Here is a 12,274-nt window from a genome sequence, read left to right as displayed (position 1 = left end):
CAATAATAATAATAATAATAGTATGATACTAGCATTATTCCCATTTTACAGATGTGTTAAATTACGGCCAGAAAGACTAAGTAGTTTGCTTAAGTCCCATTGTTACTAAGTAGTGGAGTGGGATTTTGAAACTTGTTCTCAATCAGTGTGTCATACAGCACTTTTGTAGTATACAACAAATCATATAAACCATCAGAATGGAAATGGCAATATCAAATGTTGACAAGGTTGTTGCAAAATAAGAAATCTCTTATAGTAAGTGGAGCCACAATTTGGTAATGTCAACAGAAACTGAGAATTTGCATTCCCAGAGCCCCAAATCCCATTTCTTGACATCTTCTCTAGAAGATTATTGCAGAAGGTGCAAAAGATGCAACAAGTGTTCATAGAAGTATCATTCTAAATGTCCATAAAGAAAAGAATGGGAAAATAAATCATAATATTGTCATGTAATAGATGTTAAGCAGCAACTGAAATAAATGAATGAGTCAAATGTATTTACCTTGACCATACTTTAAACCAATGTTGAGTGAAAAAATTCTATAATGTTATGTACAGTGCAATACCTCTCATGCAACATGTAAAACTATATAGCGCTTATAGCAGTCACATATACAGTAAGGTTTAAAGCCTGAATGAGAAAGATGTATACCAACTTCAGGACAGGGGTGACCACTGGGGAAGGACAAGGGAAGGAAGAAGAGAGAGAGAGAATAAATGGGTGGGTCAGAGCTAATACAGCCCTATCTTTTGAACTTCTTTAAAACAAAGGATGTGAAATAAATATGGCAAAATACTAAGATTTGACAATCACAGTGCTAGGTGTGTGACGATTACTGTTTGTAATTTCTGTATGACTTAAAAATTGTGTAATTAAAGAGAACAGAGCGCTAGCACATTAATATGATTACCTTTTTGGTATGGATCTGAAGATGAGTAAACTATTTTGGCTAGAAATTTGCTCATCTTTATCTGCCAATGTTTGATATCATTAGGATGAACCATATTCTGACCCCTGAACTACATTCATTTTGTCAACAAGCTACACTCCTTATGAACTAACTTTATCTACTCCTTTCCTCTAGTTAGGATTTAGATGAATTTGACATTCATCCATTGCTTTGAATTCTAGGGATAACATGGAAGTCTTTTTCATTTGAAAATTTTTTGTTGCCTATGGTTAGGTACTAAATGCCAGAAAATGTAAAGCATTCACAGAGAATAATGCTGCCTTGATAAGACCTAATTTCCACATGAGAGTGGATATCTCATTGACAAAACTGCTTTCCTGTTTTTTCTGCCATGTGCCTTGGCTATTTATGGCAGAATGGTAGTGGCAGGTGCCAGTCTGGAAGGGGATTGTGAAATGCTGCACTTGAGGTAAGCTTTTTTTTCCTTTACTTTTAACTCTTGTAAACTTATAGAACCAGCAGCATCTGGAGAACAATGACATTTCCTAAGGTTTTGCCAGCAAGAACAGTCTTTTACAAGGCAAGAGTACTGTCTTCTCAGCTTGCCTATAAGGAGAGGGGCGGAACAGAGCAGGCTCCGTAAAGATGCAGTTTCTCAGTTTCTGAATGCAAATTCTCAGTTTCTGTTGACATTGCCAAACTGTGATTCCACTTACTATAAGAGATTCTTATTTTGCAACAACCTTGTCAACATATGCGTCTCCGTAAACTAGCCCCAGGAGGGGCTAGTTTTCAAACTGAGCTCTACTGGCACTATAGAAAGTTTCCTCAGAATAATAAAGTCTTTCTTTCCCTCCCACACTATTTTCAGCCACAAAAGCTTAGCTTTTATTATTTTATTTGTTTATACTCAAGTTTCTTTTGAATGAAAGGTTACTAAACTAAATGAACATCATGGATATAGAATGTAGATTGGCACTAAAAATGTGATTGCAAAATCCATTTTAATTTTACACAGTGTAAAAATTTCAGCTACAATATAAATCACTTGAAAATATGGGTCTGTCTAGTGTTGGTATTATTTACTTTTGTGCATTGGAATTGTATTTTCTTTCATCTTTTATGACTTCTCAAGTGTAGAGCAGAGGTTTCCAAACCAGGCTACACATCAGAAACATTGGAAAAATTAAAACACAATAGGTGGCTATTTTAAATTGTAGGTTTTCCCGAGGGCTTAGTCCATCCAGCCTTACCTCTAGTGATTGAGAGATTGTACTATAGCCTGTCCTTGGGCTAGCAATGGAAAACAGAAGACTTGGGACTTGCTGTAATCTTCCAGAAAGATTGCAGAAATATTGAACAGTCAAGAAAATGAAGTCTAGACTTGGTGTTTTACCTGAAACTACTGGCGCCATCCTTACAAGTGGCTCCATTTTGGCACGGCTGACTGAGACACTCATCGATGTTTATCTCACACCGGATACCCAAAAATCCAGGGGGACATTTGCACAAGAATCCTCCAACTTGGTCCTCACAGGCTGCATTATTAAAGCAAGGGCTTGATTGACATTCATCGACTTCTGTTTCACAGTGCGGGCCTGGGGACAGATGAGGAAGAGAAAGAACCCCAGTGGTTAACCCTCTGCAGAAACTGATCAAGGCCCTGGCTTCCTGGAGGATGCTGCTTCTAAATGACTAGAAAGGAGGTTGCAGAGCCACTGACCTATCAAACTGGTTCAAGATCCAATGAGCTTTGGTTTTGTGAATCATTTTATAACTGGATTTTTGATAATCTGCTCTCTTGAGATTCTTTCTGAAACTAAAATTAATAATGAGCATTTAATTGAGATCATGTTAGAAAATGAAATTAGTAAGTCTATGAAAATTTTTCTATTTCTTTGACTTTGTCTCTATGCTACACTGGCCATTTCCTTTCTTGGACTTTTTCCTTGCTAATTCAGTATGTGTTTTAAACTATTATTTTGCATCCATTTGCAGAACATGTTATCTTGCATTCATTTACATCCATTGGTAAATATTTACATGATTTGTCTTTAGTTCTTTCTTGAAAGTTTCCCTTAACACATACACACACACACACACACACACACACACACAAATACACACACATACACAAGAATACTGCCTTTTACTGAACAGTTTAAGAGTAAATTGCACATTTTATTCAGTGTACATTTCCTCAAATTGAGGACTTTCTTTGCTTTATTACAGTATGTTCATAAAATCCAAAAATAATAGTTATATGTTATAGTTTCTAGTGCTTTATAATATTCTTTCTTTTTTTTTTGGTACCAGGAATCGAATTCTGGACCTTGCACTTGCCAGGCATGCACTTGTGCCACTGAGCTATATCCCCGGCCCTATAATATTCCAAAACCATGGAGGAAGAATGGAAATGTCTTACCAATATATCCTTTCATACAGGTGCAGTGATAACCTGCCACGCCATCAACACAGGTTCCTTTATTTAAACAAGGACTGGAGCTACACTCATTTATATTTTCTTCACATAGCTGACCTGCAAAAAGTGACAGAGTATTTGAGCTAGGGAAAACCCAAAGGACTTTAAGACCAATAGTTTCTGAGCACGTTTTTTGTGTGTAACAATTGAACAATGAGAAATCCTAGCGAATAAGTTTGTGGAAAATTTTATTCTTAGCCAAATACAGTGAACTGAAGTGTTTCTTCAAATCTTTGAGTTGCAAAACTTAAGCAAGAAACTTACCTGTTCAGTCTACCTAACAGGTGACTGAAGAGATTTTCAAGGTCTATCCTGATTGTTCAAAATTTCCCCTCTATCCAAACTTTCGAGTTAAACTCCTGAATTAAATGTAATTTTATTATATAAACTCAATACATCTTCCCATATAACTAAGGCTATCATGGTTGCATGCACTCCAGAAAGGGAAAAATAACTTGTTTCAAATGATTATTATCATAAATTAGGCTGTGAAATAATTTTGTTTCTTGATGAAAATTATTTTTAGAATATAAAGTTAGTATTTTTAAAAATTTTATTGGAATATGTTTGTGATACATAAATAACATTTATTATGGGGAACTAGTACATACACTTATTACATATTGATCTTTTTTATTCCCCTTTCCTCTCCTCTCCTTCCTGATGCTCCCATAAAGTTATTAGAACCCAGTTGTTTTGAAATATTTTTAAGATTTTACTGAACTTCTTAAAATATAGAAAATTATACATTCATATGAATTAAATATATATTCAGGTATGTTTTTAGTAATAATAATTTTAGAGTTAGGTCCAATGCTAGAGGATTCAGATTATCTCAGTGCACTCCATAATAATACTATGAGGATGTTATTATTTGTAAGATAGCAAATCAAAGTATATTTTATAAGAATATATTATCAATGTTATAATAATTATAACAAAACTGAATAAGACAATTGACAGTAAAGTCAGTATTTTTGAACTGTATTGTGAGGAAGATGTTGGAAGTTTCAACTTTGACTTAAATAAAATATACACTTAAATATATGCATTCATTTAAGGTAAAAGGAAATTAGTCCATAATAATACAAGTGATTAAAGTCCAGGGTTAGTAATAATTACACCACACACACACACACACACACACACACACACACACACAGAGCACTATGAAGTAAGTACTCACTTTTCATAAATTCAATAAACTAGTAATGAGGTAGGAAAGAACACACTATATGTCTAGTACTCTACTGGTCTTTATATATGTTCTTTAATTTCTACAGTATATTCATAAAGTCTGAAAATAGCATTTATATGTTATATTAGTAAATGGGCCAATTTTACACATGCAGAACAGGTTCAGAGAAGTTCAGTGACTCATCCAAGGTTGCACATCTAGTTGGCAAAGATGAGATGAGCTCTGCCTATTTTATAAACCTCAAGCAATTTCATATGGCCAAACTGGTGCTGTGCTCTCCCTATGTAATAGCATAACAATACTTTCCTAATGTATTTAAATAATAAAAATCATGCCTGTACAGTATATCTACAATACTTTATTAATATATCCTAACAATATATTTTAAATGTACCTCAGTGATGAAATCTGAATGACTCCAAGGTTTATGCTGTAAAACCAAGAGACTTGTCCCTTACCTGTATAACCCAATGGGCACTCACAAACGAATTTCCCTACTTGGTCTTTACAAATTCCATTGTTGAGGCAAGGTAGCGAGTTGCACTCATCCATGTCTGTTTCACACTTTAAGCCTAAAACGCAAACCAAACATTGAAGGACAATCAAAGAGAAGAAGTAACACAAACAGAACCTCAATCATTTCAAGTATTTATCTCAACCTAAATGCATAGGGGCCAAAGGGGCTGCCCTCTGGTTAAGTATTTAATGCAGGCACTATTTCTGAACAGCTTTAGGGACTTCACAGGAATACATAAAAGATAGTAAGAGATCCCAAATTAGAAAAAGGGACGGGGGAAAAGCTTCAAAGTGTAAGCTGGAGCTAGGAACGATGAAATGTGTTTGAAAAAGATGGTGAATATTTAAACTGAAAAACCGTAACACAGTAAAAGACACATTGTCATTAGTCCCCCTCAAAATTCTCTCTCTTATTTCCCTTTGGACACCTGTATCCCATCATTCTTGCCACTTTCACAAGCAGTTCTGGAAGTCCTCTTTCCTTTCAGTTGCGCAGTCATGGGTACCTCCATGTCCTGAATGAGCTCAACACAATTATCTTTTGATCTTTGTGACTTGGGGGGAATGGGCAGAAATCACATGGTGCCAAATCGGGTGAATACGGTAAATGAGGACACACCACAGTGTTTTGATAAATCTTTCTGTTGAATGGCACATGATAGCAGCCTTGACTGTATTTTTTATCACACCTTCTGAAGACCTTCATGAAAGACTTCTAGACCTGTTTCAGAAAGTGGTAAGAATGATGGGGTAAGTGTGTTCAAAGAGGAAAATTGTTTAGAAGGAAATTAATAGTAATATGTCTTTCATTGTAATCATTTAAAACTTTATTTATCTATTTATTTACTTTTGTCTTTTTGAGACAGGGTCTCGCTATGCAGTTCAGGCCAACCTTGAGCTCACTTTGTAGCCCAGGCTGGTCTCGAACTCACAACAATCCTCCTGCTTTAGCCTTCCAAGTTCTGGGATTACAGGTGTGCACCACCATGCCTGGAGACAATTTAAAAAATTTAAACATTCACCATAGAATAGTTTGATCACCCTTTGTATGCTAATTCCAAAGTAAAAAATATGAAGTTATATACACTTGCTGCCAAGGTCACCTGGCAGAGGAGAGAAGACAAGCTAAATCCTGCCAGATCTCAGCTCACAAGCCAGGTGACCTGGAGCACAGTCCATCTTCCCATAGGATGTATGCAAACTTTCTACTGGCTAGCTCTGCTGGAAACCCAGGTTCTTCAATAAGATATTATATAGGGGTCTCAAAATGTGATTCCTAGATACTAGTGTCAGTAGCACCTGGAAATGTAATAGAAATGGAAATTATCAAGCTGTACCCCAGAATATTGAATCAGAAGTTCTGGCATTGCCAGAATCTCTGAGGTCCAGTGGCCTGTGCTTTAACAAACCACTATCATACATTATGATCTCTGTCACCACTCATTTATAGAATTTTCAGATAAGATCAGTTATTTCTCATATAATGTCAAGACAAAAATTTTTAGAAAAATTCACACACACACACAAGCACATGCACACACACAGTCAAAATAAGTGGATGTCAGCATTCTTGCTAGCCTTTGGCTGTATTTTGTTTTCCAGCTTTCCTTCTGCTTATTTTATGGTGGTTTTTTCCTTAACACTGTTTTTCTCATTAAAAGCTTCCAAGTTGGTTGCACAAAATTTAAAAAATACAAAAGAATTGTTTAGAAGAAAATTGAGGTATGTTAAATTCTTTTAAATTAATTGGCATTTTAAAGGTATAGCTCCTTTCTTCTTAAAATTATGTGTCTGGATTCAGCAGTAATGTGGACCACACTATAAAGAAACATAATTTGTACATAATTAAGCTCAAAACCATATTGTTTTTCTGAGCATAGTTTCCAGGAAGAAACAAAGCAACAAATCACAGTCACAGATGAGAGAAACCAGGAGTTTGTATAAAAATGTTTACACTGGACGATCTATTCTATGCTGCCATGTATTTAACTTGTGTTAGGATGATAATTTGGATATGACTCCCAGAACTGTATTCCAATTTATATTGTGAGTTATGATGTCAGTTTTTCATACAGAAGGTGATTGCTTATTCTTCCTCCAAAAACATGCAAAGAAAACAGATCTGTGGGGCTGGGGATGTAGCTCAGTGGCACAAGCGCCTGCCTAGCAAGAACAAGGTCCTAAGTTTGATTCCCAGTACCAAAAAAACAAAAACCAAAACCCCATCTCTGAGGTATGTATACTTTGTTAAGCTAAATATGTTTGCACTGATATAGTCTGTTGTATCTCAGGTGATACATTTTTAATATTCCTAAATTCTATTCAGCAAGACACAATGATTTCATATAAAATATTAAAATTTACATTCCTCTGCATTACCTGTATATCCAGGAGGACAGAGGCACACATAACCACGCCCGATTTGTTGGCAGGTCCCATTGTTGTGGCAAGGGTTTAAGAAACATTCATGGAAAACCTACCAGTGGCAGAGAAAACATGCATGAGAGACAAAACATCCATTTATTTCAAAGCGGTCCTGTCTAGACAGTCAGAGGTGGCAGCACTAGACAGCTGTCTCCTGGTTCCAGGTTAATTCACTCACACTACTCTGACCACTGTCTGACGTACGTGGACACAAACAAGATATATTATTCTTGAGTGATGCTCTGGTGAACCCAAGTAATATTCCTAAACTCTGGCTTCCAGTTAGAATTCATATGAAATGTTTTTAAAATATGCAAAAGACAGAACTGTAACCCAGGCCAGAATCTATAGGAATAGAATTTATGCATTTTTTTTTTAATTATCAGATCAATTCTCTTATGCCTGAGGTTTGAGAGCCTCTGCTTTAGGGGTACCAACAAATTTCTGGTTCCAACCGGCTAAGCTTTAAACATGACTTATAAGACTCTAAGACTAGTTTTTAGGAAGCTGGAATAATAAATATTACCTTGTTATCACTAAAACTACTAAAACCCAAAGAAACCATGACATTAAACAAAGAGAAATCAGAGTAATCACAGAATCTACCAAAATAATCAGATTTAACAACTACTCTGTTTTTAAAAGGGGAAACAACTTATTTAGTTATGTTCATGAGTTATGCTTTTAATTTTTAAAAACACGTTATTCTAAGAAATGATTAATTTTGTTGGCAAAAATATATAAATGATTTTCATGAAAGTTGAGTAGTTCTTCATATTATTCAGCAAAGGCCATTGGCGAAGCCAAATACCCTTTTTCAAAGATGGGTTATGTGTGTGGTATTAATTATTAATGAATCAAAGGCTCTTGTACGTATAATTCTTGTACAGTAGTTGCTGGGAGAAATTTCCCAGTTTTTGGTACTTGGAGCATCTACTGTTGCATTTTTTTGAAAGTTCTTATGAGAAGTCATGACCAAATACATGTTCCTTTATAGGATTCATACGACTGATTAAAGTTTCACACTGAGTAGTTCTCCTGTGTGTGACAGACAAATTAGTTTCCAAGCATTACACTCCAGAACATTCATAAGAAGGAAACAAACTTGCCTGGCTGCTAACTTCATACTTCGTTTGGATATGTCCAGGTGAGGCGAGGGGTACTATACTTTCCTCTGCTGCTGAGAAAGTTGAACTAAAACCTAGTAACATTGATAAAAATATTTTAGAAGAACATGTCAGTGTGTGGTAGATACTACCAATAACAGAATCCAAATACTTTGGTTAAGATTCTGGTTGTCAGAGTGAGTAAAGTCACATGTACTTAGCTTTATTTAGTAACATTGAACAGGAACATATAGAGATGGATGTCATATGTCATTAAATTCTAGACTCTTAAAAAGACGTTTGGAAGCTACCAAGTTTATTTCTGAAATGATTCTTGGAGTCATTGTTATAAAACGATCTTAAAAAGGCAATTTAACACTTAAATCCCCTGAAAATATGATATTCAGAAGTGAAATGACCAAAGATAAGCAAAAATAAACCTCAACACGAAATATGTAAGAAATGAAGTGTATCGACCTACTTGAACAATCTGTGATAGATCTGGCACCAGTGATGGTTGTAGTTCCATAAAAAGGACAAGATAGGCAGAAAGACTTCCCTGGATTAGGTTGATAATAGTCTTGAGGACATGGGTAACAAGGCATTAACCCAGAACGAGAGAATTCTCCTATTGGACAAGGTACTGCAAAGGTAACAACAAGTCATTATTGTGTAAAACGTAACACACTCTACACTAAAAAGAAATGCCTTAATCTTGGTTCTAAGAAAGCTTCTGAATTACCAATATAACCCCTTCTACATACTTACTACTCATACCATCTGATCACCCAGGTAAATATTTTGTATTTCTTATCTTTAACAACACACATTCACCCAATAAAGATTAGAACTGGCCATATCACAATGTATTCTGATTTTTCTACTTAACTTTATCTTATAAACATTTTCCAAATCATTTCATAGATCACTAAATAACATGATTTTAATAAATTAAAAAGAAATATTGCAACCCTCTGACAGATTATAATTGATCTAATATACCCTCTACTATAGGGCATTTAGATTATTTCTACTTGTTGCCTTAATTATTAATGTCAAAATGAGAATTTCTAGCTAAATCTTTGCATATAGCACTGATTGTTTCCTTGGGGTATTAGTTGAAATTTGTATAGGTGAATTTGTATAGTTGAATAGTTGGATCTAAAAATATGAAAAACTAAAGGCATTGATCTATAACACCAAATCATTTAAAAGAAAGTTTCATTGTACAGAACTTCCATCAGCAATATAAGAAATTGCTCTTCTTATTGGGTGCTTATCAGCAATGTCATGACTATTTAAATTTTCTTTTCAATTTGAAGATGAAATGGAATTGTATTATTATTTTATCTTGCACTTTGCTATAAATGAAGGTGCTCTCTCTTTATACTTATTGTATATCTTTATCCTTTCTGCATAGTTATCTATTATTTATTGGGGTATTTTATAGTTACTTTATACATTAAGTACATGAATTCTTTGACATACTTAGAGCAAATATTTTTTGCCACTTTGTATGTTAATTTTTAAATTCTTTTCATTAAACAAGTAATTAATTATCTTCCTCTCTATTTAATATTGAATTAACGTAAGGTAACAGATTTTCCTGTGATCCTTTTCTTGTGAGACATACACTTCATTTTGTGTATTTTAAAGCTCTTATTTGATGGTAAGGGTTTGTCATGAATAGTTTACATTTCTTGCGAATTCTGTAATATAAGTAACTTTTCTGTCTTATCTTCCTCACTGGGTGCTTTTTTAGCTTTCAATTGAACTTTTACATCTTGATCCTGATGTTTTCTTGCTTTTTCTACTCATGTGTCTGGTAATGTTTTAAAAAAATTTTAACCTTGGAATGTCATTTCATGTCAGATGTACTTTTTCTTTTTTTTTTTTTTTTTGGGGGGGGGTTTTTTTTTTTTTTCTCCGGTACCAGGAACCAAACTCACGACCTTGCGCTTGCCAGGCAGGCGCTTTTGCCGCTGACCTAAATCCCCAGCCCCCAGACATACTTTTTCTTTAAAAAATCAGTTAAATATTGTCATTTAATCAAATCTGAATTTTTTCATCAATAAATGATACAATGGTAACCAAAACAAAAATGGACTCACACATAGCACACGCTTGGATTTTTTTTCCAATAAATTTTGGTTGCATTAAGCCAAGGGGTGTTGGGGAGAACTATCCATGACTTAACCCTTCAGATGAGGTTTTAGGCTACTATCCAAAGGTAAATTTGGGTGGAATACACCCTTTCCTTGGGCAAACTGGTATTATTTAGATAAGCCCTAAAGTTACAATAAACTGAGAAAACTACTAAAACTATTAATTGTCATCTGTACAAATGTGTACGGAACTTAGGACATAAAAAAGTAGCTACTAAGAACCTCAGCGTACTTATCATTTGGGTTTTGGATTCTTGATAAGAAAAATTAGTTCAGCACAAATAATTATTAATATAGTTGAACTTAGGGGTGAACTTACAGTTCAAGGGACTAGGACCTACCAGCTGGTGATATCTCTTATTTATATGTGTTACCAAACAAGAAACGTTTGACAATTTCAAGAGGTTTAGACCAAAGTTCTTAAAGAAAACAGCCAGCCAAATCTTTTGCAGAAGAAATTTTACATAGCCAATTTACAACGTCAGGGATTGAAATAAGAGATAGAAGACAATATCATAGATATAAATGCCAATTAAGAAAAAAATATTTCTTGTGGGTATTGTATACACGAAATAATTTTAAGCTGTATGCTTGTTTCACTAAGCACAAATTAATACACACTTTGATACAAATAAGAGTTCTACATAGGGCTCCACTATTTGTACAAACATTATTGTAAACTACTGAGTTTAAAGCGGGGTTTCTAAATCTTAAATTTCTAAAAATAACTGCCTATTTGGAAAAAAAAGCCCCTTTTAAACAGCTAATTAAATTAGTTAATGGAAAGTATAAAAAGGTATAAAATGAGGATATAAAAGCTTCTGTTTTATTGTATGAAGGCATAAAACTTGTATTTCAGAGAATATGAGTGTTCATGAAACACTAAAGATAACTTCCATTAATAAAACTCAAAATGCTATACTGAATGAAACTGTTTTTACTTATTTTTCAGCACAATCTTAATCTTCAGACAGAAAAATGTAAAAAAAAAGTTTATGCCCCTACTAACTCACACAATGCTGAAAATTCTACAAATAAATATTAGTGATAAAACATTTAGATTAAAGATAAACCTGTTGACCTCTCAAAATAGCTAAGACATTATTGTGATGTTTCTATTTTACTCTTTGGCATAGGAGGTGTAAAATATGTCTGAAAATCAGTTTATTATTATCATTTTTTTTTTCCAGTACCGGGAATCAAACTCATGACCTTGCATTTGCCAGGCAGGTACTGTGCCACTGAGCTAAATCCCCAGCCCCTGAAAATCAGTTTCAATTACATTACAATGACAGAAGTCATCAGCAGAAATACACTTTGAAGAAATAGTTAACTGGCATTAATATACTACAGACTTCTCGTCTTACGATTGTGCGGGTTTCAGTGATACAAAAGTGATTTGCATTCAGTAGAAACCATGCTTCTAATTTGGAATTTTGATCTTTTCCTGGGCTAGCCATATGGCATACAAG

At 34.4% G+C, this 12,274-nt stretch overlaps 1 protein-coding gene across 1 annotated transcript in view; it reads right to left on the bottom strand.

Moving 5' to 3' along the window:
• Svep1 (sushi, von Willebrand factor type A, EGF and pentraxin domain containing 1) overlaps window positions 1–12,274 on the bottom strand; it is a 183,615-nt gene that overhangs the window by 73,797 nt on the left and 97,544 nt on the right. Inside the window, exons 19-24 of the mRNA XM_005382738.2 lie at window positions 9,119–9,280; window positions 8,641–8,732; window positions 7,487–7,583; window positions 5,050–5,163; window positions 3,337–3,450; window positions 2,308–2,509 (exon numbers count right to left, since the gene is read on the bottom strand). Coding sequence (XP_005382795.1) covers window positions 2,308–2,509; window positions 3,337–3,450; window positions 5,050–5,163; window positions 7,487–7,583; window positions 8,641–8,732; window positions 9,119–9,280 — 781 coding nt within the window. The remainder of the gene's footprint in view (window positions 1–2,307; window positions 2,510–3,336; window positions 3,451–5,049; window positions 5,164–7,486; window positions 7,584–8,640; window positions 8,733–9,118; window positions 9,281–12,274) is intronic.

This window comes from Chinchilla lanigera, unplaced genomic scaffold (genome assembly GCF_000276665.1).
Source record: "Chinchilla lanigera isolate Chin_1 unplaced genomic scaffold, ChiLan1.0 scaffold00018, whole genome shotgun sequence".
Classification (NCBI taxonomy): domain Eukaryota; kingdom Metazoa; phylum Chordata; class Mammalia; order Rodentia; family Chinchillidae; genus Chinchilla; species Chinchilla lanigera.
The sequence above is the reverse complement of the archived record's forward strand: the minus strand, read 5'-3'. Positions and strand labels throughout refer to the sequence as shown.